We start from the raw sequence: 26,693 nt of genomic DNA on the forward strand, positions 1-26,693 counted from the left end.
AAATCCGGCCTGTTCCTAGGATTAAATATTCTTCTTCTTCAGATTTCCTAGGATTCACTTCAGGAGATTCATCTTCTTCCACCCCTAGGTTTCAATGGCCATGGATACTGCTCGGGATTGTACAATCTCAATTAGTCATTCCCACAATTTTTAGCTTCAACCTCTTGATTTTTCGACTCATCATCTTTCCGTTCAACTAGCGATCAAGACGATTAATATCCAAAAAGTCCAAGCTCACGTTCCGTGGAGAACTCTTTAGAAGAGTTCTCCATTTCGTGAATCAGATTTAGCTTGTAGAAAAAATCAACATAGATTGAAGGAAATCACTAAACCAACTTGAAAAGTCATAGAACAGATCTTGATTAATTGAGCTGAACCAAATTGAATTTCTGCAATGAAATTCTCCTAGTGGCCGTGATGCTTTTCCTTTGAACGATATACACTCGTAGATAAAACGAAGAATCGATAAAGGATAGAAATGAAATATATGAAAGAAAAAGTGTAGAAAATTAAGGGCAAAATAATTTATCAAATTATGAAAATATTAAAAGTTTGGTTTTTTCTTGGTAGATACTTTCATTGCATGTCCGATTTGAATGCTTGTTGTCATGGAAAATTATGGATCACAGAAAAATAAAAAGGAAAATAAGAAAGAAACAAAACTCAATGCCGTGTAAGGAAACAGTGAACCCATATTCTTGGTCGCAAAATTCAAACGTTCAATGCCAAACATCTATTAATCCTACCTTGTATTTTTCTGTACTTGATAATTTTCCTGTCATATTCTTTCCTTTTTTTTTTTTTTTTTTTTTTTTTTTTTTTTAATGAATGGGCCAAATTTAATGGAATAAGTATTATTTAAGATTTAATTTAGAATTATTATAATTTTTAAAATAATGGTTGCCAAATTTTCTTTTAGGAAAAACAAGTTGTCCACATTATTGTTAGGTAAATTTTAACTTTATATTTGAAAAACTAAATTAATATTTATCATTTATTTTAATATAAATTGATCTTTTTAACAATTTATATATATGATTAGAGCTAATTTGTTTCAGAGTTTTTTTTTAGAAAAGATATGTTGAAAATTCGTTGCCTCTTAAAACATTTTCTAATAGTCTCTCCAATGTGTTTGGTCTAATATCTCGAGCTGTATTTAATTTTTAAAAAGTGATCAATTTTTATAATGTTAACAAAATTTAAGTACAAATTTTAATTAATACAAAATTGAGTTTTTAATTATAATTTTGAAAATTTGTAATTATTAAAGTTATAAAGAAAATGAAAAAGCATCGTTTTTTAACCTCCAAGCGAAACGAAAACCCTACCCCATAACGCCTGGATCCTATAATTATAACGGCTGCAAATAGACAAGACATTTATGTTCCCAACATTCTATTTTTTCTGTTCGCTCCAATTTTTCAGTTTTTTCTTTTTTATTTTTTTTTAAATTAAACTATAAATTTTATCCTTACATTGTCATTTTTCACTCTATATAGTTATAATTATTGAATTATTTAAGCAATTTTTATCAGATTATAGAGACTAATTATAATTAATTAAATTGAAGGACACAAAATCTTAATTTAATATTTTTTATTTTATTTTATTAATTTAATATCGTTGTTGTAGTGATTTTTATTTTAACAGGTGTTTCATCCTTTCCCAAATTTAAAAAAAAAAAAAATCTAAAAGATCTTAACATTTTTAATCTCATGTCTAATAAATTTCTTTATTTTCAATTTACTAGCATCTCAATATTCAAATAATAAAATTATTGTTATTATTATTCGTGTGACAATTTGACTCTGAATAATCTAAAATACTATTTTTAAATGCAATTTTCATCTTTTAAATTAATTTTGAAATGGAAGAATTATATGTCAACATTGGTTGGGGATATCAACGGCCCTTTTGTTTGTTTATATGTTAGACAAAATGGAAATAAAAGGAAATTAGATTTTCATTTGAATGTCTTCAAATTAACTAAATTTTTATTAGTCAAACCATTCCTCCTTGATAGCCAAGCTCGTATAATTGTTCTATGCCTAAGAGTCGATGTTAAAATACTTCTTAGAGAGTGAAAACTATTATCATAAATCAACACAAATCTTTCACTAATGTGTCCAAGCTAAGAACAGTTAACTTTGAAATTCTTATAATTGTAGCCACTAAAAATGAAGGTCGTTTTTTTGTTGTAGATAGCAACTAATCTTTCTTGCAAGATGAAAGTCATTTTGTTGGAGCGATGTACCTTCGTATCACTAATTCAATGAGGACCAAATAGCTTTGTGAGCCCCAATTTGGCAAATCGCACTCCCATGCCATAACAATGCGTGTCTGCGGGCAAGAGGACAACTACTTGTGCGGTAGGAGAGCTATGAAAGCAAGTGTGGACGTGTTTGTAGTGAACAAGCGATTATGCAAAGATTGTGGTGGCACAATAAACCTTGAGGACGAGGGAGAGAAATTGATCGAACATGAGAGAATGAAAGAGTTATACTTTTAAACATCGATCAACACGAGGGATTGCAACCAAAGGGGATGAGACACGATTGATCGTAATAGAGGGAGACAAAGACATTAGCGAGACATAAAACAAACTAATCGAAAGAAGGAAGCTGACATTGAGATTCAAACTAAGCAAGCCAGGAGTCAAAGAAGAGATGAAGCTAAGGGAATGAAATCAAGTAATCGTCAAATTACATGCAACTCAAATAAGAAACTTTAGGGTTCGTTTTTGTTTGTTCGCTTTGACCTGTAACGTTTCGTCGTCAGCCTCACGAGTTTTAAAACAAGTCTATCAAGAAGAGGTTTCCACACCCTTAAGAAATACTTCGTTCTCCTCTCCAGCAAATATAAAATCTCACAATCCACTCTCCTTCGCAACGTAATCGCTAGCACACCGCCCATGTCAGCCTCTAATACCATTTGCAACAACCCAAACCCATTACTAACAAATATTAACACAAACGTTATTAGGGAGAAAGTTTCACACTCTTACACGAAATGCTCCTTTTCCCTCTCCCACCAATGTAGGATCTCAAAATCCACCTCCTTTGAAGACTCGATGTCCTCGCTAGGTATAGGTCTAAGACATCGAAAAGAGAAGAGCGTAGAGGTTGTAGTAAGTGGCCCCCACATCCAATCCCATATCTTAATCCCTGCCTTTCAAATGGGTGCATCCATGCCTCCCTTTTCTCCACCAAAATAAAAACAATAAATAAATTAAAACTTAAGCCCAACAACAGAAGACGCCATAAAAAGGCCAAGCTTTTCATTCTGACTCCTTTAATCTCAACCCTTCCTTCCTTATCATCCCCTTCTTCCCTCCGGTGTCCCTTAAACCCCTCTCTCTCTCTCTGTTCATTATCCATTCCCCATTCTCTCTCTAAAATCCTCTTCTCTCTCTCAGGTCACCTCCCATGGCTTCCTTCCTTCCTTATCCTTAATTTCCCTTTTCCCTTTATACCCCTCTTATCTCATTACACTCTTCTCGGGTTTTGCAGTTAAATGCCTCCTCGTAACACCCATGGCAAGCCCAAAGGCGATAAGAAGAAGAAGAAGGAAGACAAGGGTATTTTCGACATTCCACCCCCACTCCATTTTCATTTTCATCTCGTTAATTGTTAATATCAATTAATTAATTAAACAATTTCTGATAATTTCCTTCTCTGTGTTTTGCGTTTTGCAGTTCTTCCCGTCGTTTTGGACATCTCCGTTCACCTTCCCGATGAGACCCTTGTTGTCTTAAAGGTCTCAACATTTTTCCTTTTTATTTATTTATTAAATATATTAAAATATTATTAATTTATATATATATATATATTCTGATTTTCAGTTCGACAAAAAATTCGATTTTTTTAAATATATGAAAAAATATTATTAATTTATATATATATATACTGATTTTCAGTTGGACAGAAAATTCGAGTTTTGTGTAAAATTTTAGTATTAATTTTTTTTTAAAAATTTTAATTATAATTTTTTAATTTGCAGAAAATTGAGAGCTGGGCAATTAATTTTACATTGTTTTTTAAATTACTAAATTTACGTTATTTTAATTTTTTTTTTTATATTAATTTAAAAAAGGTGAAAAATAAAATGGGACTGTTTTGAAAAGCAGGGAATATCCACGGACAAGATAATCGATGTTCGTCGCCTGTTATCCGTCCAGACTGAGACTTGCAATATTACCAATTTCTCCCTTGCTCATGAGGTAATTTACAGTTTTATTTTTATTTTTTATTTTTTAAATATTGGTTTGATAATATTTTTACCATTTTTCTTTTATGCATCGTAAAATTATCGAATTTATTTATTTTATATGGAACAATAATTATTTTCTAATATAAAAATAATATCATATTTTAATTACAGAATATCATGAAGTCTCAATAAACATGCATTTTTTTTTTTTGTTGAAAATTAAATTAGTTATAATATATAAAAAAATAAATATTTGATTTTTTTTTAATAAAAAAATTTAGTTGTTATTTGTGTTGACAATAACTTTGGGAGGTATTAATGACAAAAAGTCGACATTTTTTCTTCTATTAATTTGTATAATTCATCGTTTAAAAAGAATAAAATAATTTCACCAATAAAAAGAATAAAATAATTTTTTAACAATAAAAATATATTAAAAATTAATATATATTTAAGGTATCCAAATTATTATTATAAATATTACGAGTGAATTAACCATAACTTAATTAGTTAAAAGATAATTATAAGTATAAAATTTGAAAAATTTAATTAATTAAGTCTCTAAATTATGTGCAATAAATACCCCTAATCTTAAATAAAATGAAAACTTAACTAATTAACACATTAATTACATTACTTATTTAAACATATAAATAAAGGGTATTTTGGACATTTTGTCAATGCAACCTTTTATTTTCTGAAGGTAAGAGGGCCACGTTTAAAGGACTCAGTGGACGTTTCCGCACTCAAGCCTTGCACCTTAACGTTAGTCGAAGGTATGAAACGCTGTCGTTTTGAGAAAGTAGTATCTTCATTTTTTTTCTTTATTTTTCTCATCCGATTCTTCTCCCGTCGTCGGACAGAGGATTACAACGAGGAGCTTGCGGCGGCGCACGTCCGGCGACTCCTCGACGTCGTCGCTTGTACTACGTGTTTTGTATCTTCGCCGTCGGGGAAGGATCAGAATGGCGGTAAGCTCGACGGAAATGGCAGGAACTTGTCCAGTGCACTTGATAAGAACTCTAAGAAGTCTTCGACCTCCGCCGTTTCTGCCTCCGTTAAGCCCGACGGCTCTGTGGCCAAGCAAGACGAGGCGGACACCGAAATCAGTCATTCCTGCCCTAAACTTGGAACGTTTTACGATTTCTTCTCACTCTCTCATCTCACGCCTCCTCTCCAATGTAACTATCTTCTCTCCGGTCTCTCCTTGTATGATTTAATCGTCATTTCTTTCGAAGTATGAAGCGTTTAAGAAATCCGTTCTCTCCTGAGAATCCTGTTAGTTTGTTATATCGTACTTGTCATTTCCTGACTGTTACATGCTGGTGGTGCCGCAGTTATACGCAGAGTAACTAAGCAGCAGGTCGATGGGATTTTGCCAGATGATCATCTGTTTTCGCTTGAAGTAAGTTGCTATTTTCTTCTAAAATTCAAGAATAACATCAATCTGAACGCGACATAGAAGGGCATTTCTTTCGAATGATATGGTTATACTTTTATATTCGTACTGTATTGAGGAATTTGACCTTCTATTTACTTATTTTTGAATTTGTAAGGCGAAGGTTTGCAACGGGAAGGTTGTGCGTGTGGAAGCTTGCCGGAAGGGGTTCCTTAGTGTTGGAAAACACCGGATTTTGAGTCACAACCTGGTTGATTTGTTACGCCAGCTTAGTAGAGCCTTCGATAACGTTAGTTCCTTTTATTCCCTTAAATCGATCAAGTGCCATTGCTTTTACAAGTATCTGTTATTTTATTATACTTTTTTTCTTTGAAGAATCTGTATCTCGGGCTCTAGCCTTCTAGGGTCAGTGTGAAGTGCGAATTATTCATTGCTGCAGCTAAGAACGTAGAATACTTGACTGAGTTGAGTTTCAAAGCTAGATTTTGTTCTTGTAAAAGTACAAGTTTTTTTAGTGAAGATATATTTTGATAATTGTTCTTCTAAGCCGGCAGCAATTAGTGATTTACGAGATATGAGTTAGTTGACATTATTTTTTCGTATATAAGATTAGAACATCTTTTTGGGGCTCTTAAAATTTTACTGAACTTTAGACGCCTCAATAAGCACTCAACTGACAAGAACTTCTATTACCATGAACTTTATTTGTCTTCTTGAGTTATGATTTTGAATTATTGGTTTAATTTACGCTTCAAATTTCTTATGTTTCAGGCATATAGTGATCTCATCGAAGCATTCTCAGAACGCAACAAGGTCGACCTTGATTTTTTTGGTTGGTAGTATGTACAACTTCTCATTTTTAATCTCTCTTTAAAACTATTCTTGAATTACCTTGCAGTTTGGAAATCTTCCTTACGGCTTTAGAGCCAACACATGGCTTGTTCCTCCTGTGTCAGCACAGTCCCTTTCAGTTTTCCCTCCTCTGCCTGCAGAGGATGAAATTTGGGGAGGAAATGGAGGTGGTTTAGGAAGAGATGGTAAAAGTGACTTGACACCATGGGCCAGTGAGTTTCTATTTCTTGCATCTATGCCTTGCAAGACGGCAGAAGAAAGACAGATTCGGGATAGAAGGGCTTTCCTTCTGCACAGCCTTTTTGTTGATGTTGCTATTTTTAGAGCCATTAAAGCAATCCAACATGTTATAGGAATGTTAAAGGAGGACCATTTAGTTTCAGAGGATGAAGTTCTTTTTACTGAAAGAGTAGGGGATTTAAAAGTTACCGTTAGAAAGGATGTTCCTGATGCAAGTTGTAAGGTAGATACGAAAATCGATGGAATTCAAGCCCTTAAAATGGACCAAAAGAACCTGGTGGAAAAGAATTTATTGAAGGGAATCACTGCTGATGAAAATACCGCTGCCCATGTAAGATTTTTCTGACTAAGCTTTTTCTCATTCAACAATGTCTCTGGGTTGGACTATTGTTATCATTATTGTTTGAACTTTCTAATTGTTTCTGTTTCTAATTTAGTCATTTTTATGGCTTTCCTTTATAGTCATTAAAGTAAGTTTTGTTATGTGTATAGGATTCTGCATCCCTAGGTGTCGTAAATGTGAGATATTGTGGTTATATCTCCATCGTGAAAGTTGAGGGGAAAGAGAATGAGAATGTTAGTTCTCAGTATCAAAGCATTGAACTTCTTGACCAGCCTGAAGGTGGGGCTAATGCCCTTAACATTAACAGGTATAAATATCTCGGTCAAATTAAGTGCCATACCGATTTCCATCTATCTGACTCTCTATATGCAGATAATTTAAGTATTTAAACATGATCTTTAGCTTTGGTTTTTGCATTTGGCTTATAAATAATAACCTTATGTAGAATCTGCTCAATGCCTTTGATTAATAAACCCACTTCCGAATGTTCAGGATCTAAGAGCAAACAGCCCATAGCGCATGTTCAATGCCATTTTTTATTTCACTGAGAGTCTGACATCTGCTTTGTTTCTCCCAGCTTGAGATTATTACTTCACCAAACCACACCTTCAGAGCAAAACAAATCTCCCACACATATGCAAAGTATGGAACAAGAAGAGCTTGGTGCTGCTCAAGCTTTTGTAGAGAAACTACTAAATGAAAGTCTTGCCAAGCTCGAAAAGGAGGATACGCGATCTAATCATTTTGTTAGATGGGAACTTGGAGCCTGCTGGATTCAACATTTGCAAGATCAAAAGAACACTGAAAAAGATAAGAAACCATCCAGTGAAAAGGCCAAGAGTGAAATGAAGGTGGAGGGACTTGGGAAACCTCTCAAGTCTCTTAAGAGTAGCAAAAGGCAAGATATGAAAACTTCGAAGACGCAGACAGGAAATGATTCCAGGTTAGATGGCATGACTAGTGAAGTCAACAATGCTACCTCGTGTGAAGATGAAAACGAAACAAATTCAAAAGAGAATGAAATAGCATTAAGAAGGAAGTTGTCTGAAGAGGCCTTTGATCGGCTGAAAAATCTGGACACTGGTTTGCATTGCAAAGTAACTTCTCTAGACACTGTTGCATCTCCCACCATCTATCATACCTAAGCTAACTTATTGTTTGTTATTTCAGTCACTGCAAGAACTAATTGACTTGTCCCAGAATTATTACGTGGAAGTTGCTCTTCCGAAATTGGTAATTTACATTTATTAGTCACATACTCTGTTCTTTTTCTTGCATATTAATATTGTCTTGGTGATTCCCTTTTCTAGCATTTATCATGCTTTACAGGTATCAGATTTTGGTTCATTGGAACTTTCACCAGTAGATGGCCGTACTCTAACAGATTTCATGCACACAAGAGGTCTTCAGATGCGTTCACTGGGTCAAATTGTAAGTTCGTTCATGCCATGCCTTTGTAATTTTTTATTGGTTATTTTATTGTATTTGTATCAACGAACTGAAAGGGATGGGAATTGAACAGCAATGGGTTGTTTGCTCTTAGATCTTGATCTTGCCAATCGTCAAACAAGCTACTTTTTTCTCAATCCTTCTTTTATGTTTTAGAACAATTTATCTCGTCTCTTCTGGTTTTACTGGGCAGGGATGAACAAGGTTTTAAAAAAAAACCTTTTCTAGCTACAAAGCAATGCTGCAGCCTCTCTATTATTATCATTATTATTATTATTATTAGTTTTTGCATTGCTTACATCTCCATTATTATTCTATTTGCATCACTTTCCAGAGTTTTATTTCATTCTTTCCATTAGAACTGCTCTACACATTTTGACTCAACCTGAAGATTAATTGCTTATATCTGGAAAAAGAACGCTTTACCTTTTATCTTGGAGTATAGAAAATAACTTTTCTTTTACGTTCATGTATTTTCTGAATAATATTTAAGAGAATACTAAAATTGAGAAAATGTGTAATTTCCTCCATTGAATGCTACCCACTTTTCCATTACAATACCCTTTCTACTATCCTAACCAATTGGAGAAACTTTTTGTAGATCCTATGTTATGAGGTTAAAAGTTCTTCTGTTATATTTTCATATTATCAATGAAGTTGTTTCTTGTCAAAGGAAGATATTATATTTGGGCTCTGTTATCTTATTAGGTCAAGCTTTCAGAAAAGCTATCGCATGTGCAATCACTTTGCATACATGAGATGATAGTACGAGCTTTTAAGCATATCCTCCGGGCTGTCATTGCCGCTGTTAAAATAGATAAGATGGCTGTTTCTGTCGCTGCCACGTTAAATTTGCTCCTTGGCGTTCCTGAGAGTGGAGAACTATTGGGGTCTTGCAATGTCCATTCCCTTGTCTGGAGATGGCTGGAGCTATTCTTAATGAAGCGATATGAATGGGACTTAAGCAGCTTCAACTTCAAAGATTTAAGAAAAATTGCAATTTTGCGTGGCATGTGTCACAAGGTACTATGAACACACAGTACCTTAGTGATCTACGATATCTATATGATTAAGGTTACAGAAAAAGCATGTGCAGGATAGAGTATGATAATTGAGTGCTAGTTCCTAACTTGTTTTTTTCTTTAAATAAATTTTAGGTGGGCATTGAGCTGGTTCCACGAGATTTTGATATGGATTCTCCATTTCCATTCCAAAAATCGGATGTTGCAAGCCTAGTCCCAGTGCATAAGGTAATTGCATAGATACCAACCTTTAGGATACCTTTTTTAATAGCACTTCGAAACTAAAAATGATTGAGTTGAATTTGAATGTCATGCCGACTTCTTGCAGCAAGCAGCATGTTCATCCGCAGATGGAAGGCAGCTCCTAGAGTCTTCAAAAACAGCTTTAGATAAAGGAAAACTTGAAGATGCTGTAACCTATGGTACAAAGGTATGCCATTCACAATCATGGTTTGCAATTCTCTTCAAGAACAATTCTTTTGCCTTTTTCTTTTCGCTGTCTTTTGGGTAAGAGGGTCTGTAACATTTACAAGTTGTAAATGTGTTTCTAACTTTTAGTGGAATACAACTATTTTTAATCCAATAATGAAATAGTAAGATACAGGGTCCTTATTTTAGGAGAAAGGCTCAATGCAGGAAAGGAAAGAATAGTAAGAATAAGAATAATATAAAATCATTGATTACACCTAATTAAGATATTTACAACTAATATAAACCAACAGAGTTTAACTGCATGAACTAATTGAATTTCATACTTGCTTCTTCCTTCCCTACCTCAGGCTCTTGCAAAACTTGTTGCTGTTTGTGGTCCCTATCATCGCATGACAGCAGGAGCTTACAGCCTCCTTGCTGTAGTTTTATATCACACTGGTGATTTCAATCAGGTAGTTAATTCATTCTAAAGTATTGTATGCCTATTATTGGACAATGTAGGGTGCTTTCTCTTTGTTTTATCTCATTTATTCATTTTTATGAATTATTTTTTTGTGAGGGAAGGTATTGTGGTGAAATTTAATTCATTGGTTTTCCATTATAGGCTACTATTTACCAGCAAAAAGCCCTGGATATCAATGAGAGAGAACTGGGACTTGATCATCCAGATACAATGAAGAGTTATGGGGATTTAGCTGTTTTCTATTATAGACTTCAGCATACAGAGTTGGCTCTTAAGTATGTCTTTCTTGTCTTTCTCACTAGTCGCTAACTTACACCATGTATAAGACGTGTCTAGAGTTTTAGAAATTTTTATAGCCCATCGATTGTGGTGTAAGTTTTCAATGATCAATGAAAAATGTTTCTTGTTTTATGAATTTAGGTATGTAAAACGCGCTCTCTATCTTTTACATCTCACTTGTGGCCCCTCTCATCCAAACACTGCTGCAACATACATCAACGTGGCTATGATGGAGGAAGGGCTTGGAAATGTGCATGTTGCCCTCAGATATCTCCACAAAGCTCTCAAATGTAACCAAAGATTACTTGGTCCAGATCATATTCAGGTTTTGCTTTGACCTTGTTTAAATTTATCTACTTTTTATCTAAAACTTTTAGTTCTGTCATACCTGACTGATACTCTGTAATGAACTTTTTAGTAGGATTTTTCTACTCCATTGGCAATGGGCCATGACTGTAGGACCCTATTTTTCTAATTCAAGTCTTTATTTGTGGGAATTTTTTGGCACAATGGTGAAGGCTCATTAAGGAATAGACGGGTGGGAGAAGGTTCTGTAACAGATAATTATATAATGACAAAGCATGATTTTCAAGATGACTTGAGAAAGTTTGATCCTAGATTACAAGCCTAAATCATTTAGGTTCACTATTTGCTGTAATGGGGCGTGAAAATAATTAACTTGGAATCTTAAAGCGATAGTTGGGTCTTCATGGAGAAGTTTCAATGTGTAAGATTTTGGATATTACTGCATGAACCACCATGCAAGGATGACGGGATGAAGTTGGCCTTGATATACTCCCATCTAAGTGCTTAGGACTTAGGAACAAGGTGTAAACCTTGCAAATTTTCCCATCCTTAACATTAAGTTTATAAATAAAATGAATAAATTAACTCTCTCACTGGTCACGAGTCAAAATTTTGGGCTTGCAGGTAAAATTAACTTGCTGTTGGAGGTCTCATTTCTTCAAATCCCGTGTTATTCTTTCTGAGTTTTATCATTAATAGTTCATTTTGTTCGGTCATGTAAGAGTAAACTTTGAACCCAAAATTTAGAAGGAAGAAGCATGAATGTGGCTAATGGACCTGACGTGATATGACGTGGAACTGCCATGCAGTTTCAAAATTGGGATTGTCATAGTGGTTAAGAGATGTTCCTGTATAATCCAAATAATTACCAATATTATGAGATATTAAAAGATTAGAGAGTCTATATCAATGAAAAGTTTGCTTTTTGTTAATGAAATAGAAAGAAAACTTTCTGGTTCATATCACACTTTCATGTTACATGCAATTTTTTCTAGACACACTATCCCTGTGTTGTCATGAGGTATATCAAGCTCTGCTTTAATATTCCTAATTTCTTTAGACGGCTGCAAGCTACCATGCTATAGCAATCGCTCTCTCGCTAATGGAAGCATACCCTTTAAGTGTTCAACATGAGCAGACAACCTTGCAAATTCTGCGAGCAAAGCTGGGCCCAGATGACCTACGCACTCAAGTAAGTACAAGAAACTTGGAGTCGTCTACAAGACTATAATCTCATTGTCTTCTTTTTGTTGTTAACAGTATGCGTTCAAGCTAATCCCTGTTGGCTTTGTCAAATAATTCTTTTATCTTCTGTTTCTTAAAAATCTACATTCTTCGAAATTTTCCCATTGGTTTGTTCATGTTAGATTTAATCCTGCAGGATGCTGCTGCTTGGCTAGAATACTTTGAGTCCAAAGCTTTTGAACAACAGGAAGCTGCAAGGAATGGTACTCGGAAGCCTGACGCGTCAATAGCAAGTAAAGGTCACCTAAGGTAAACAGCACATTCTGATTTTTGTCAGTTATGGGAATTATTTTATTTGAACATTATTTTTTCTCGGATCTTTGCCATATTTTATTGCTTATTTATGTTGACAAGATTAAGTTTATGGAAGCTCGAGTAGTGATGTTGTGGTATGGAAAATCACTTATGAAATGAATGCTTCTTAGGCTTATCTTAAACTCTGATGTGCATCTTGTACTAAATGCAAATGTGGTTTGGTTGGTTGCCTTAAAACATATGGATTTTGTTAACTCATTCAGCAGTGTTTTCTTTTATTTCTTTGTTTTCATCTAAGGACATGTCTCAGGAATTCCTTCAGCAATTGAAAATAATTCTGTTTCTAGTTTGTTTATTGGTTTCTATTTCCACCCCCTGTTTTCTAGTGTGATTTAAAGTTCTATATTGGAGTCTGATCGAATAAGAACTGGATTTTCAAGCCCTAATTAGAGTCTAATGGGTGTTTAAACAATTAAAAGAGGTTTCTTTCTCTCAATCACAGCTTCTTTAACATGTCCTCTTATCAGCGTGAAATACTATTTCAACTTTTTTTCTGACTGATACTATTTGTGTCAAAGTTTGTGGAATCGAGGCGGATCCTTTGGTGCGCTCTATAACTCTCTCTTTCTCTTGTTATTCTTTTTCAACACAACCCTAGAATGTATTTAAGGGATCTCAATGCCACTAAAACCCTACCCTTATTCTCTCAAATTTAACCCCCACATTGCCATGCATCTTAATCTCATCAGTTGAGAATTAAAATTTTTAAAATTTTATATCTACCTTGTGTTCTCCCCTTTTCGGGTTATTAAGAACTTACTTTTCTTATTTGTGCTGCAGCAGGACTTCTGCTCTACATGCTTTTTGTGGTTACACAATATTTTAAAATAAATGAATAAATTTGATAAATATTACTCTAGAGCTGATTGTTATTGTTGCTTCTTTGAATCTTGGCAGTGTATCAGATTTGCTTGACTATATAAATCCTAGTCATGATGCCAAAGGGAGGGATTCAGCAGCAAAGAGGAAAAACTATACTGTGAAGGTAGTTGTTTTGTCCATGTTAGTCGTACTGATTTCCAATTAGATGAGGAATCAACTAAGGTAACTTCATGTACGGTTAGGTTCAGAAATGGATGATATGTAAGTTTTTTTACAAGTTTTGGGAAGGATCATTTAATTATCTTTGATGCTGGCATGATAGTTACCTTCATTCCGAAACTATTTTAAAGTGTCTCCAGATGAAGTCTATTTTTTTCTTTGTACCATATATTCATTTTATTTTGAACATCATATGATTTTTCTGAAAAATATTGTTCATCAGCAGAAATTAAATAGTTCTAATAGCTGTATTTTAATTCATAATTAATGGACAAAACAACGAACAAAAGACCTTACTGCCAATTTCTTCTGTACATACGGCTTTTCATCTTATTGTTCTTTTTTACCTTGCAGCTGAAGGGAAAATCCGACCAGAGTATGAGCTTGGCACATAGCAACGAATCTCCAAAAGAGACCTCAAAAGAGGTTTCTGATGAAGAGACACAGATACTTGAACCTGGACATGGTCAGAGTACAGATGAGGAAACTACCACACCAGTTGAAGCCCAGCAGCCCGTTATTGAGGAAGCTACTGAAGAAAGGCCAAAAACAGCAGATGATGTCATATCTGAACACCACCCAGAAGGAGAAGATGGATGGCAACCAGTTCAAAGACCAAGATCAGCTGGGTCTTATGGACAGCGGCTGAAGCAACGTCGAGCTAGTTTTGGCAAGGTCTTTAGTTACCAGAAGATGAATATGGATCTCGACAGTGATTCTCATACACTGAAGAATAAGAATCCAAACAGTCGATTATATGTTTTAAAGAAAAGAACAATATCCCATGGGACTTATACAGATCATCATTCTATGAATTCCTATAAAGGCTCCAAATTTGGGAGGAGAATAGTCAAAACTTTGACTTACAGGGTTAAGTCAATATCCTCATTATCAGAACCTGCAGCAGCAGTGGTGCCTGAAACTGGTGACAAGGTTGTCTCTGCAGTAGAGCCTGGTAGAATTTCAACTCCAAACGATGCTAGCTCAGTGAAGAATACAATAGTCAGCCTTGGAAAATCACCTTCATACAAGGAAGTGGCTGTAGCCCCACCAGGTACTATTGCCATGTTGCAGGTTAGGGTACCTCAGAGTGATACAACTCGTGCTGAGGAACTCACAGTTGAGAAACATGAAGAAAGATCAGATGAAATGAAGGGAATTTCTGATAGTTCTATTGTGGAATCTCCTGATTTCTTGAAAGAGGAAAAACCAGTTGAGAAAAATGATGAAACTGAAGCAGAATGTGCTGTTGAAAATAATCCTTCTCAAATAGTATCTGAGACTGTGTTAGGACTTGAATCTTGTGTTGTTGATGAGAGTGAAGTTGTGGAGGACAATGCACCTACTGATATCATGTCCTATCCTGTGGAATCTCCAGAACATAAACCCTCTGTGGAGGATTTACCAAGTGGCTTTGAATCTGAAAATTTCGACTCCTCCCTTGAACAAGTTGAGGATTTGAAGGACAAGTCGTTAATTCTATGTTCTGGCGAGACTCGAGGACTCATTAACAAGAAATTATCTGCTTCTGCAGCTCCATTTAACCCATCGCCAGTTATCATGCGTGCTGCACCTGTAGCCATGAATATAACAATTCCTGCTGGTCCTCGTGCCATTCCACCTATTGCAACTTGGCCAGTAAACATGAATATTCACCCAGGTCATGCTTCAGTTTTACCAACAATTAATCCATTATGCTCCTCTCCTCACCAACCATACCCTTCCCCTCCACTAACTCCTGGCATGATGCAATCCGTGCCCTTTATGTACCCTCCTTATTCCCAACCACAGGCAATACCAACTTACTCTCAACCTTTATCTGTCCCCGGTTATTCCCAACCAGTACCGACCAGTACATTTCCTGTAACCAGTGCGTTCCATCCCAATCATTTCACTTGGCAGTGCAATGTGAACAATAACACATCGGACTGTATTCCTGGCACAGTTTGGCCTGGTAGCCATCCCCCAGAGTTTTCTGTCCCGTCACCTGTTGATCCTGCTAATGATTTCATGAAAGATCCAAACGTCAACTGTGATGATTCTTTGAAAGTTCTACCAGCAGATATCGACAGCCTAGAAGCTAAAAAAGAAAACAATTCTCTTGGTTTAGAACGTGCTGAAGAGAAGTGTCATTCAAATCCATGCATGGTTGAAACTTCAACCATTGAACCCATACAAAAATCCATTTTAAATGGAAATGGAGAAAGTGGTAAAGAAAATGTTGATGGTGAGAAAACCTTCAGCATTTTGGTAAGGGGAAGAAGAAACCGGAAACAAACTCTCAGGGTGCCAATTAGTTTGCTAAATCGACCTTATGGCTCACAGTCGTTCAAAGTAAATTATAACAGAGTGGTCAGAGAAAGTGATCTTCCCAAGTTTACCAGCTATTCAGCAGGCAAAGAATGTACGGCTAGTGCAACATAGCTGTAGCTTGTGCCATTCTTGCGAACAGATGTTTCAACGATAGACAAGGATATTGCTGATATTATGTCCTGTGAGCAAATGGAGTAACTGGAACTGGATGTCTTCTGGCTTCATGTTTACGTATCATCCCTGCCTTGTCAGTTTCATGATTCAAACAGACTTCTGAGAAAAATTGAGGTTTGTTTCCTATAAGCCAGCCATAGAAGACTTTTTTTATCTTCATCTTTATATGCACACACTTCTGTTTCAGAGCAGAAACAAAATATTTCGTTGGTATATTTATAGGTATACATGCTAGCATTTAGGTTCTTTTTGCACAAATTTGTAAGTTTTGAATCCGGTTCTTTTTATTAGTGGCTATTAAGTAGGAAGTCGATATCTTAGGGGTGAGTCACGTCTCCATTAATGAAAACTTTTAGCTACTTTCTGGTTCTAATTAAATGATATACTGATCTTGTCTGGGTCAAGGTTTTACAGTTGAAGAATGACATGATGTTCATGTGCTGAACTTTGTGCATATAATATGCTTTAGTTTTTTGTGCTACACCATAATATAGATTTGAGTTTGTTTGTTGTTAATTGGTTAGTAGTTTGGGTTTAAGTAATTTGCTGGTAATAATGGATTAGTGGGCTTAAATCGTCTATTATAAATAGTGGGTTAATCTTTTGTATTAGGAAAGATTTGAAAAATAATTAAGACTCGTTGAGAATTCATAGAGTTTTAAGCTCTTTTGATTCTAGATTTTTAAACTTTCAGCTGCAGAAGTTTCAATTTCTTTGCCTAGTTTTGTCTAATTACAAGGCTGATTTTATGGCTTTCTTGATGTGCAGGCATGATAGCATGTGGTGAATAATTAAGCTGCTCTGAAGGTGATATTTGCTTTCATTATATGGTTAGGAACTGGATCACGGCATCCAAAGATAAGTTGGTTTCTGGCTCTGGAATAGTGATAGCAGTGATTTTGGTAGGGTAGTTTAAAAGTGTATACCACTGATTATTTCATTTATGTTTGACCCATAAACTTAATTTTTATTTTCTGATCAAGTTGATTAGAACCTTTTTGCATGTTCTAATGACATAACAATGAATCAAAGAATAAGGAACTTTTCCCATTAATATCTTGAGATCTCTAATGATGTCTGATCTTGAGCTATTATTATTATTATTATTATTATTATTATTATTATTATTATTATTATTGTCTGATATTTCATCTGCATTATGTGTTATTTATTGTCAGAGATGGGTGGCTGGTAGTTCTTTCTTGTCATTTAGGATCGACCCAAACTTTTTAATTTGATAAGCTTATTTAGAGTTTTGTTTTAGAGAAACAAATGTATGGTAGACCACCTACTTTAGGATTTAATTCCTACGAGTTATCTAACAGCCAAATGTAGTAGAATCAGAGAGTTGTTCGGTATATGGGGGGCCAAGTTGGATGAGTTAACATGGATGAAGTTATCCCTTCACTTCTTCGATTGAGTGCATCGAATAGTGTGGGTTAGATATTCTTTATATTTATTATTGTTCTAACATGAGCCTAATTAATCACTACAAAATATTGAATCTTTTTATAAATTTGTTAATTTTGAAGATACCATTCAACTGGAATGATCATTTGCATGTGATAGTTCTAGATTTATTAAATATTACAATATATAGAAAAATACAATTGGTGCAAAAGCCTCCAATAACAAATCAGTAATACAAAAAAAAAAAAAAAATGTTAAGTTCTTATAACTACCAAGAAATAAGTGTAATTACTCTAAGAAACGTTCAAATTTTGAAATGTAATCTCAACGTGGTAACAGGTAAGACATCGATTCTATACCTTTTTGCTCTAACCAAATTGAAGGATTTAGGTCGTAAAGCTTATTATCACCTAACACCAAATTTACCAAGTTCCATAGTTCATGATTTTAGTTAAAGAATAAACAATCAAATAATGGGTGTTTGTAGTAACCATACTTCATCTTACGGTAGGATCTTTTACTCTTGTTATGAGAATGTGTTTTACTTAGCCCAAGCCACTGCATCAATCTCCGTTTGGGCGCTTCTATACAACTCCAACCTCTTTGCAATTGATGTTCGTCGTTGCATGATGGCGGGGTCCTCGTCCAACAATTTTCCTAATTGTTTCGCCTGAGAAGATAAAAACACCACAAATAGTTGTATTACAAATAACTGTCATTCCTTGTACTCCTGCACGATGTCTATTGAACAAGGAGAAGAAATGGAACAAAGAGATATTGGAATCTAACAGATGAATGAATAATTGTAGATGTAAAACAAAAGTGTTCAACATCACAGCATACTAAGAATTCAAGAGATCAGACAATCTACATCTTGATACTAGATTGTTGAACACAATTTTTTGTGGGAAAGATTCATACTTTTTACTAACACCAATCGAAAAAAGATTATAAGACACTCTGTAGAAACTACTACACTTTGTTATACTTGAGACTACTTGGAATTTCTTGAGATTATTAACGAGTGTTGGTGTGAGCGTGTGTGTGAGAAACGACTGCACCATACCCTTAGGAGTTTATTTATTTGTTTTTCACGTAACAAGAGATACGATGGAAAGTTCCTTACCTCCTTTGTACCTAATTCTGCAAAGAAATGATCGAGCAAACTGCGCTTGGCCTCCCGCACTTGACAATATACTATTGATTTCGGAATAGAATTCCTCAGAGTCGCACAAACCATATTGACATAGGACAACACCGTGGATCCTGTAAAGAAAGGGCAAACCTTAATTGCTATAGAACAAACTACTCTTCAGTGATTACTTCATTTTTTTCTCATTCAATTCTCCGAGTTCATATTGACTCGATGTAATATGCTAAACACTTGGTGCCCAAAATACCTGACATTCATCTAGTTTATGGTTGATGAGAGAATGTCTGGTAGTCTGTTACCGAACAGAAAAAAATCATTTTATGTTGGTATTTCCTCTTACCGACTCGCCGGAGATAAGAATCATTGTATCTATCAAATATCGAATGAGTTGGATTTCCACCCTTTTCAACATCTTGAGGAAGCTTGCGAAAAAATTCAACGGTTAAGTAACCACATTCCATATCCACTAGCTGTAATGTGGCTCTCTTACTTTCTTCCTTCATCCTCTCTAATGAATCAACAGCTGCCTTCAAAACCTCCGCTCTCAAAGTAGGATATTGCTTTAACTCCTGGATTAGAACAAAGAGAGAGAAAAGAATGATGCCCAACTTCTACTATCAGTAATAATTTAATGTTCTAACTGGATGAAAACTTGTAGTTCACGTACCATAGTCTCACTGATTGACTTCTGAACTAACTCTTTGAGAAGAGAAAATACCTGCAGTTATAAACATACATATGGAAAATAAATTAAGAAAAATTGAGTACCATGTGAACCATGTGATGCAGTTGTCAGGTGGGAAAAAAATGTTTGAAAAATCTATATGGATAGTTCTTCATTTTAGTTATGATGAGCAATAAAAAGTGTTACCGCATCCACAGCTGCCTCTGCAGGCCCTCTAATGGTTACCAAGGACGATTCAACAAGCCGGCGATACCCTTGTTCAGGTGCAATTAAATGAGGCTGGTAACCATCTGCTTCGGTTATTATCTTTCGAACATTGTCCATGGAAAGATGCTTGTCAAAATGTAATCTCTTTAAAGAAGCCGGGAATTGATTGTCAAACACAGAATAAATCTTGTCTCCACCTGGGCGTCTAGAGGATCAACACATTTGGAAAGAGTCATTATGAATATAACTAACAATCACTTATAAAATAGAATCAGCAATGGAGCATCACGTATACATACACGCCATCTAGATGTTCCTTAAATATCTGATCAAATGTGCGACAAATTTCCATGATCATATATAATTTACCCTGCAATGAGACGGATTGAAAAAAATGCGAAGTTACAAGTGCTTAATACCACACAATAGTTTGTAAGAGCAGTAAGCAATCCAAACAAGGCTAGCTTATGTTAGTAAGTTGCACAGAAAAACTGGTTTCAAAGGAACAAAACTCCATAAAAGAATAGACGATATTAATGCTTACTCCAGTATCAGTAGCGATAGGTTTTCCAAGACGACTCAATTCTGCTTCCAGTTCAGAAATAGTTTTGTTAATAAGAGATTGAAGACCTGGAATTCTAGACTTGATGACAGTTTCCAGATGCTGAAAAAAAATTTGCACCCACGCTTTTCAAATTAGTCATCCAAACAAGGCTAGCAAACGTCAGAATAGGTAACAATTCACGAGCAGCAGATGAAATATAAAATTTTAAATTTTCCTTGTCCATGAGACTTAAAGTGAGTGATTAGCAAAAGAAGGAAACCAGCGAGCAGCAATAGTTTTGACAATAAAACGAAGGAAAATGCGAGTGATTATCGAAATGAAAATTTAAACCTGCAGGGGAAAATCTGTACCTTCGAAAGCATCTTCCCTAAATGTTCAGAACCCATCCTACTAGCCATGTGCTGATACTCTGGACTAGTAGCAAAATATTCACGCTCTCTACGACGAGCCGCAATCATATCAACACTTTTGTTTATATCAGCTTGGGAACGATTAACAACACCAATCCAAGGAAACTGCAGTTTATATGCTCTTCCTTCCAGGATCTGCCAACCCAAAGGAAGTTATTAAAAAAGAAGAAAAAACCATCACATAAAACTTGAGCACTCAAATATCCCCAGGAAAGAGGGAAATTTAAGCACCCAAAACTGATTTATTTGAGTAACTTGCTACGACCATTTTCATTAGATATTCCTACTCATCTTAGACTCTGAAGGCAAAAAAAAAAACTTGACCTTCTTCCCAAAAGTGAGAAAAACGAAGATGGAGGCGATGGTGATACCCAAACAAAAAGAAGAAGGAAATGCAGGAAAACTCCCTCTTGAATGATTAGGAGTCCATGAATAAAACATTTCTAGCCAAGGGAGAGAGAAAAAGTTGGCCAACAAAGAGAGCAATAAAAGACGGTTAAACTATTGGTATAAGATCAAATTTACCACAAACTCTAACTTAAACCTTTGAGTTGATTGGTCATAGAACATGAAATCAGAGCAGAGCAGGAGGTCTGATTTCTATTAATATTGATTTCTACGTTTAAAGTCCACTATACTTACATCAACTGCATTGGTTCCTTGGTCCATAAGATCAATTTTCGTCAAAACTCCAAATGTCCTCTCACCTGACATTTAATAATTTCAAGAACTTGCACATAAAACAGGGGAAAATATAGTTGGCTATAAATGAAAATAGTCTCCCAAGTGAAATGAAAATAGCTTCAATGGAATTATATAATATAAATATTATTTAAGGCTTCACAATGTCCAAGACTATATCCATCAACTGTTCCAATAAAAGTCAGAAGTTTTAATTAGACAGAATCTGGTAAAACCTCAATGCTATTTGTTGGATAAGAAACAATTTCCTTTTGTTGAAATATACGTATTTAATTGGTTGATACATCAACCAGTTTCTTGTACTTAAAGCAACATAATTATAGCATTAGAACGGTAAGGGAGCAAACTTCCCAAAGTCTCTTGGCGCCTCCAATAGTTCTACTAGATCTTCTAATTTCTTGTACTTAAAAGCATCATAATTATAGCATTAACATGGTAAGGGAGCAAACAACCAACTAGCATTTGGTTAAGCTGGTTTAATTAGGTGAGATTGTTAGCTTGGTTTCTTTTATCAACCCCTTTAAATACAGTGATAGTGGACTTGAATGGTTGATGAAGAATTTTATAAAAACATGAGAACTTGAGTACATCACTTAGCCACATATTTTATTTTACATAATCAAGAAGAATCTTGCTTCTGTCTTACCTTTTGGATCAACTTCACGAGAGATTTTGATTGCATCGGATGTCGCAAGATCCTGATTTGCTGGAGAAATGGCCAGAATGATGCAATTAGGCTGTAACAAGAGTTATATGCCACACATATAAGTCAGATTAACATTATTACAAACCAGGTTAATTTTCAAACTCACATAAAAAAAAAAATAATAAATAAAAAAATTGAAAGCACAATTATCATAATCTTATTATATTAAAAAGGGAGCCATATTCAAACAATTACCTTTTCTATAAAGGATCGAACCATGTTCTCTATATCTTGAACAATGCTATCTGATTGGCCCTCTACATATCAAAGTCGATGTATCTTCTATCAATCAGATTTTTTTTCATGCACAGTTTCTCTTATTCAGCCATCATAAATAGCTTATAAGAAGATCAAATAGAGTTAAGAACTCGATTTATTGTAAGCAATAGTTAAGGAAGTCTAACTAACCAACAGCTACTTTTGTCAGCCCAGGAAGATCAATAAGTGTAAGGTTAACAACTGCAATTAAAGCTTCGTAAGTACACTGAAAAATAAAGTTTCAAGAAATTTATGGATTTAAAAGAAGAGAGTTTCATATTATAAATACAACCCTGTCAGAACACAAAACATGAAAAACTAGTTAAAAAGAACCCACATCCATATTATAGTGTAATGTGTAATCAACAGGCAAACACTTATTATTCATAATAATCCTTCTACAGATAAGCAAACAAGTTTTTCTTTTTTTTTTTTCTTTGGTCACCAGGGTTAATTATAATTGGAGCACTAACTAGTTAGTGAACCAAATTGACCTTACCGTCTATTCTGGACGAGTTGCTGGAGAAAAATAAAAAATAATTGAGAAGGTTTTGGTAAAAATTACTTAAAGCAATTAAAATCTTAGCCTATCTACTATGCATCATCAACAGTACCCCTATAACAAAAGTAACAGAAGCTGCTTAAAAATCAATTTTTTTTGCCATAAACACACATTCATCTGACCATTGGGAGAGTAGATACTCAGATGGATTGGAACACTTGAAATTTGTTTACTGCGCCCTGTCTCTCTATCAGTCTCGTCTGAGATCTCCTTCCTCAGTGCAGCTACATGAGTATAAGAACAGATGTTGACGTAATTTTTTTTGTTCATTAATCAACAAATAAATGTTGAATAATTGTTAACTTATACAATGTATGGAGACATGTACCAAAATCGGTAAATTTTTTCCTAGGGAGATGCATGAACTCTCCATATTCTTTTCCTTCGTCAATCCTATGAAGCTGCAAAACAAGGGGGCGTCGGGTGACAATCCCTGCAAACAACGTTTTAGTATCATATGAAAGTTCCAAGAATGTGAACATTAACGAGATAATAAATTTTTCTAATAATACTGCAAACTTATGTAACTATTGGAAAACAACCACCTGACCACATGGGCAGAGCTGTAAAGAAATATAAAATAAGTTATCAGGAATGAGACGCCTAAGTTACAACTTCTAGAAGTCGATATTTCAGCTTGTAATTATCAGCAACGACAAGGTCCGTGATTCTAAGTTATAACTCCTTTTAAAGAGAAAAACTTCTGAAAGCTTACAATTTGAAAATGTGACTTCTCTTTAAGCTACTGGTTAGAAAAACCTCGATGCTCTAATGACAATAGTCCCAGCCAACGATGAACAAAAAAACAAGAAAATTCTTCTCTGAAGTACTTGCTAGTTCACATGCCGTTTTTCTTATTGTTGAGGCTCGTACCCTTCAAATGAAGAAAGACCCCTCAGCAAAAAAGAGTTTACAGCAGAAATTTACCAGCTCCACGAGGTAAAAAGTCTTTTCCAACAATGCTTTCCAGTACCGAAGACTTGCCAGAGCTCTACAACCAATATGATAATAAATTGAGTAGATTCTTTATCTAGAACACATAATGGGAAGTGAGAATTGCAATACAAGAACACAAGTAATTAACAGAAGTCGGTGCAGATAAATTAAGGTGCACGATTCAACCAAAACTGACAGCCTAAGTATACATGAACATATCAAATTCAATCAAAAAAATCCATCTGTAAAAAAACATTCGTAAATAATTGAAGTAACATAGTACATAACAAGTGATCAAATGTTCAATAGAAAAAATACAAGTTGCAATGCAATATTGAAAATCTTTAAATGGGCACTTGCAGAGGAATTGAGTTCTAGAGAGCTCCATCGCCATGGACCAAGGATGCTTGTTCTATATGGGGATATTGTTATAAATATACAGGTGAACACATCAATTTTTGTTCTATTAGATAACAAAGATCCAATCTTTCACTTCGTTCAAACAAGAGTTAGAAGGGAGAAGGCTAAGTTAGCATCAACCCAATTACTATTATACTAAATGAACAATGTAGTAGTAGATGCATCCATGACTGTCAAATCTATTGGAATCTTATGCATAGGGTTTAAGTAACTTCTTTACTCTAACCCAAGTAAGGTTCTGAAAATAGCTTATGAATTCCGCATCAAATCAATAGCACATCCAAATTTGTCGCTTATTAACGTATTGAAAATTCACCATATCTCTATGATTTGTTAGCAGCAAAAAAGAAAAAGAAAATAATAAAGGCGTGGTGAAATTTTCATGTGACATCAAGGAATCTAACTTGAGTAATTCCGATGAATTATTGGAGTAATAAAAGAAAAGAGAGAGAGAAACAACAGAACATCAATCCTGGCGATAAACTACAAGAATTCAACGAATAAAATAATAAATCCTGAAATGACAAAAAGACAGAATAAACTCGTGCGTTCAATGATATAATAATAATAAAAAGAGAGAGAATAAAACAAAATGATACTGTGAAAGAGAATTCCATAAAGAAACAAAATGGACGATCGGGTCCACAGCTGATAAGATGGCAGCAAAAAGGCCGAGTTTCTTCGAAAAAACAAATCAAATCAACATAAACTGGCGTATTGACGTGCAACAAGAGAAATATGAGGAAGCGGCGTATAACCTGGCCTCCGACGACGGCAATGGCAGGAAGGGAGTCCCAGAGAGTGGGCAAAGCGCTCTCCTCGCCATGATCGCCAAGAGCAGTGCAAGCTCTCTGAAGTTTGTTGACCAAGGAAATGAGATTCTCCATGAACGAGTGAAGAACTCGGATTGAAGAGGCAATGAAGAGTAGGGATTACAGCAGAGTTGTGAGAGTAGTTAGAGATGGAAGAAGAAAAGGAGGGAGATTGTGGGACGGCCATTGATGGAGTTGGAAAAGGTGGGAAGGCGAAAGAAAAGGCTACCAATCCGAGTCGGTTCCTTTGAACGTTTCCACTGCCTACTGTTCTATTTAGTTATTTATGCTTTCACATTTGTAACCATAAAATTTAGGTATATATAAATAAAGACTAAATAATTAAATACTAATAAGACATAGGATTTAGAGTCCTGCCCTAGAAAGAGGACAATATCATAGGAGTCTGAAACATGGTATTAGAGTCATGTCTTAAAGAGGGGACAATATCATAGGAACACGGTATAAGAGTCATGCCCTAAAGAGGGGACAATATCATAAGAACATGGTATAAGAATCCTGCCCTAAAAAGGGGACAATATCATACGAGTCTGGAACATGGTATTAGAGTCATGCCCTAAAAATGGGACAATATCATACGAACATGGTATAAGAGTCATGCCCTAAAAAGGGGACAATATCATACGAGTCTGGAACATGGTATTAGAGTCATGCCCTAAAAAGGGGACAATATCATACGAGTCTGGAACATGGTATTAGAGTCATGCCCTAAAAAGGAGACAATATCATACGAGTCTGGAAATGGTATAAGAGTCATGCCCTAAAAATGGGACAATATCATACGAGTCTGGAACATGGTATTAGAGTCATGCTCTAAAAAGGGGACAATATCATACGAGTCTGGAACATGGTATTAGAGTCATGCCCTAAAAAGGAGACAATATCATACGAGTCTGGAACATGGTATTAGAGTCATGCCCTAAAAATGGGACAATATCATACAAGTATGGAATATGGTATTAGAATTATGCCCTAAAAAGGGGACAATATCATACGAATTTGAAACATGGTATTAGAGTCATGGCCTAAAAAGGGGACAATATCATATGAGTCTGAAACATGGTATTAGAATCATGTCGTAAACATAGCTATAGTCTGGAACATGGTATTAGAGTCATGCCCTAAACATAGTATAATTTGGAACATGGTATCAGAGTCATACCCTAAACATAGTTATAATCTGTAACATGGTATTAGAGTCATGCCCTAAATATAGCTATGTCAATATTCTTTTCTATTATTATATTTCTTTTCGATGCGTATAGTCATATTTCTCATTTATAATTTAGTTTAAATTAAAATGAATTAATTTGTGATTAATATAAAATTTTAAATGTGCTAACAATACATTAAAAAGAAAAATATTAAATCAAACTTTATTATATCAATAATTGTATGGAGTAAAATATTTTAAAAATATAGTTTTTTTTAAAAAAACAAAGTCAACAAAAATTAGAAATTCAATAATTTTAATAACACTTAATTATGAATATATATATATATATTTAATAGGCAAATCTAATGGACTGACCTAAACCCAACCCAAGATGGACCTAAACTTTGATCCAATTAGCAAGCCTATGGGCTGGGCTATAAATTTGGCTATTAAAGATTGGTTAAGTTTAGACAGGGGCCCATTATACTCGGACTTGGGCCTTTAATTTTTTAATATCGGGCCAGGCCCAATTAGGAGTATGATCTCCATAAATTTCCTCAAATTTGCTTATATATATATATATATATATATATATATATATATATATA

The 26,693-nt window shown here is 34.8% G+C and overlaps 2 protein-coding genes across 10 annotated transcripts; one reads left to right on the forward strand and one right to left on the reverse strand.

Annotated features, from left to right (window-relative positions):
- The first annotated feature begins 3,272 nt into the window (after nucleotides 1-3,272).
- On the forward strand, nucleotides 3,273-17,142 carry LOC111778311 (Tetratricopeptide repeat (TPR)-like superfamily protein). Of its 2 annotated transcripts, XM_023658050.2 has the most exons (25): nucleotides 3,273-3,415; nucleotides 3,510-3,577; nucleotides 3,695-3,756; nucleotides 4,127-4,219; nucleotides 4,913-4,985; nucleotides 5,073-5,390; nucleotides 5,547-5,614; nucleotides 5,766-5,897; nucleotides 6,380-6,421; nucleotides 6,507-7,031; nucleotides 7,193-7,350; nucleotides 7,621-8,140; nucleotides 8,214-8,276; nucleotides 8,373-8,474; nucleotides 9,201-9,515; nucleotides 9,650-9,742; nucleotides 9,843-9,944; nucleotides 10,294-10,398; nucleotides 10,551-10,684; nucleotides 10,830-11,013; nucleotides 12,055-12,186; nucleotides 12,376-12,488; nucleotides 13,452-13,539; nucleotides 13,950-16,196; nucleotides 16,851-17,142. In XM_023658050.2, the coding sequence occupies exons 2-24, from the start codon at nucleotides 3,514-3,516 to the stop codon at nucleotides 16,017-16,019; spliced, it is 5,556 nt and encodes a 1,851-aa protein (XP_023513818.2). In that variant the 5' UTR covers nucleotides 3,273-3,415; nucleotides 3,510-3,513; the 3' UTR covers nucleotides 16,020-16,196; nucleotides 16,851-17,142. The 2 variants fall into 2 exon arrangements, with proteins under 2 accessions (XP_023513818.2, XP_086975447.1); XM_087119321.1 differs by having other exon boundaries at nucleotides 4,913-5,390.
- Nucleotides 16,134-25,196, reverse strand: DL1B (DYNAMIN-like 1B). 8 transcript variants are annotated; one of them, XM_087119323.1, is made up of 16 exons: nucleotides 24,855-25,195; nucleotides 23,069-23,173; nucleotides 22,863-22,964; nucleotides 22,329-22,379; nucleotides 22,116-22,177; nucleotides 21,861-21,951; nucleotides 21,155-21,219; nucleotides 20,453-20,647; nucleotides 20,082-20,201; nucleotides 19,837-19,907; nucleotides 19,517-19,742; nucleotides 19,313-19,363; nucleotides 18,986-19,214; nucleotides 18,619-18,758; nucleotides 17,989-18,162; nucleotides 16,134-16,260 (listed from the first exon to the last, which is right to left on the reverse strand). In XM_087119323.1, exons 1-15 carry the CDS (start codon nucleotides 25,093-25,095, stop codon nucleotides 18,034-18,036), a joined length of 1,878 nt encoding a protein of 625 aa, XP_086975449.1. In that variant the 5' UTR covers nucleotides 25,096-25,195; the 3' UTR covers nucleotides 16,134-16,260; nucleotides 17,989-18,033. The 8 variants fall into 8 exon arrangements, with proteins under 8 accessions (XP_086975449.1, XP_086975451.1, XP_086975450.1 ...); XM_023658046.2 differs by lacking the exon at nucleotides 16,134-16,260 and adding an exon at nucleotides 23,668-23,731 and having other exon boundaries at nucleotides 17,430-18,162; nucleotides 24,855-25,138; XM_087119322.1 differs by lacking the exon at nucleotides 16,134-16,260 and having other exon boundaries at nucleotides 17,430-18,162.
- Nucleotides 25,197-26,693: the final 1,497 nt, after the last annotated feature.

This window comes from Cucurbita pepo, chromosome 17 (genome assembly GCF_057944985.1).
Source record: "Cucurbita pepo subsp. pepo isolate OVF chromosome 17, ASM5794498v1, whole genome shotgun sequence".
Taxonomy (NCBI): Eukaryota; Viridiplantae; Streptophyta; class Magnoliopsida; order Cucurbitales; family Cucurbitaceae; genus Cucurbita; species Cucurbita pepo.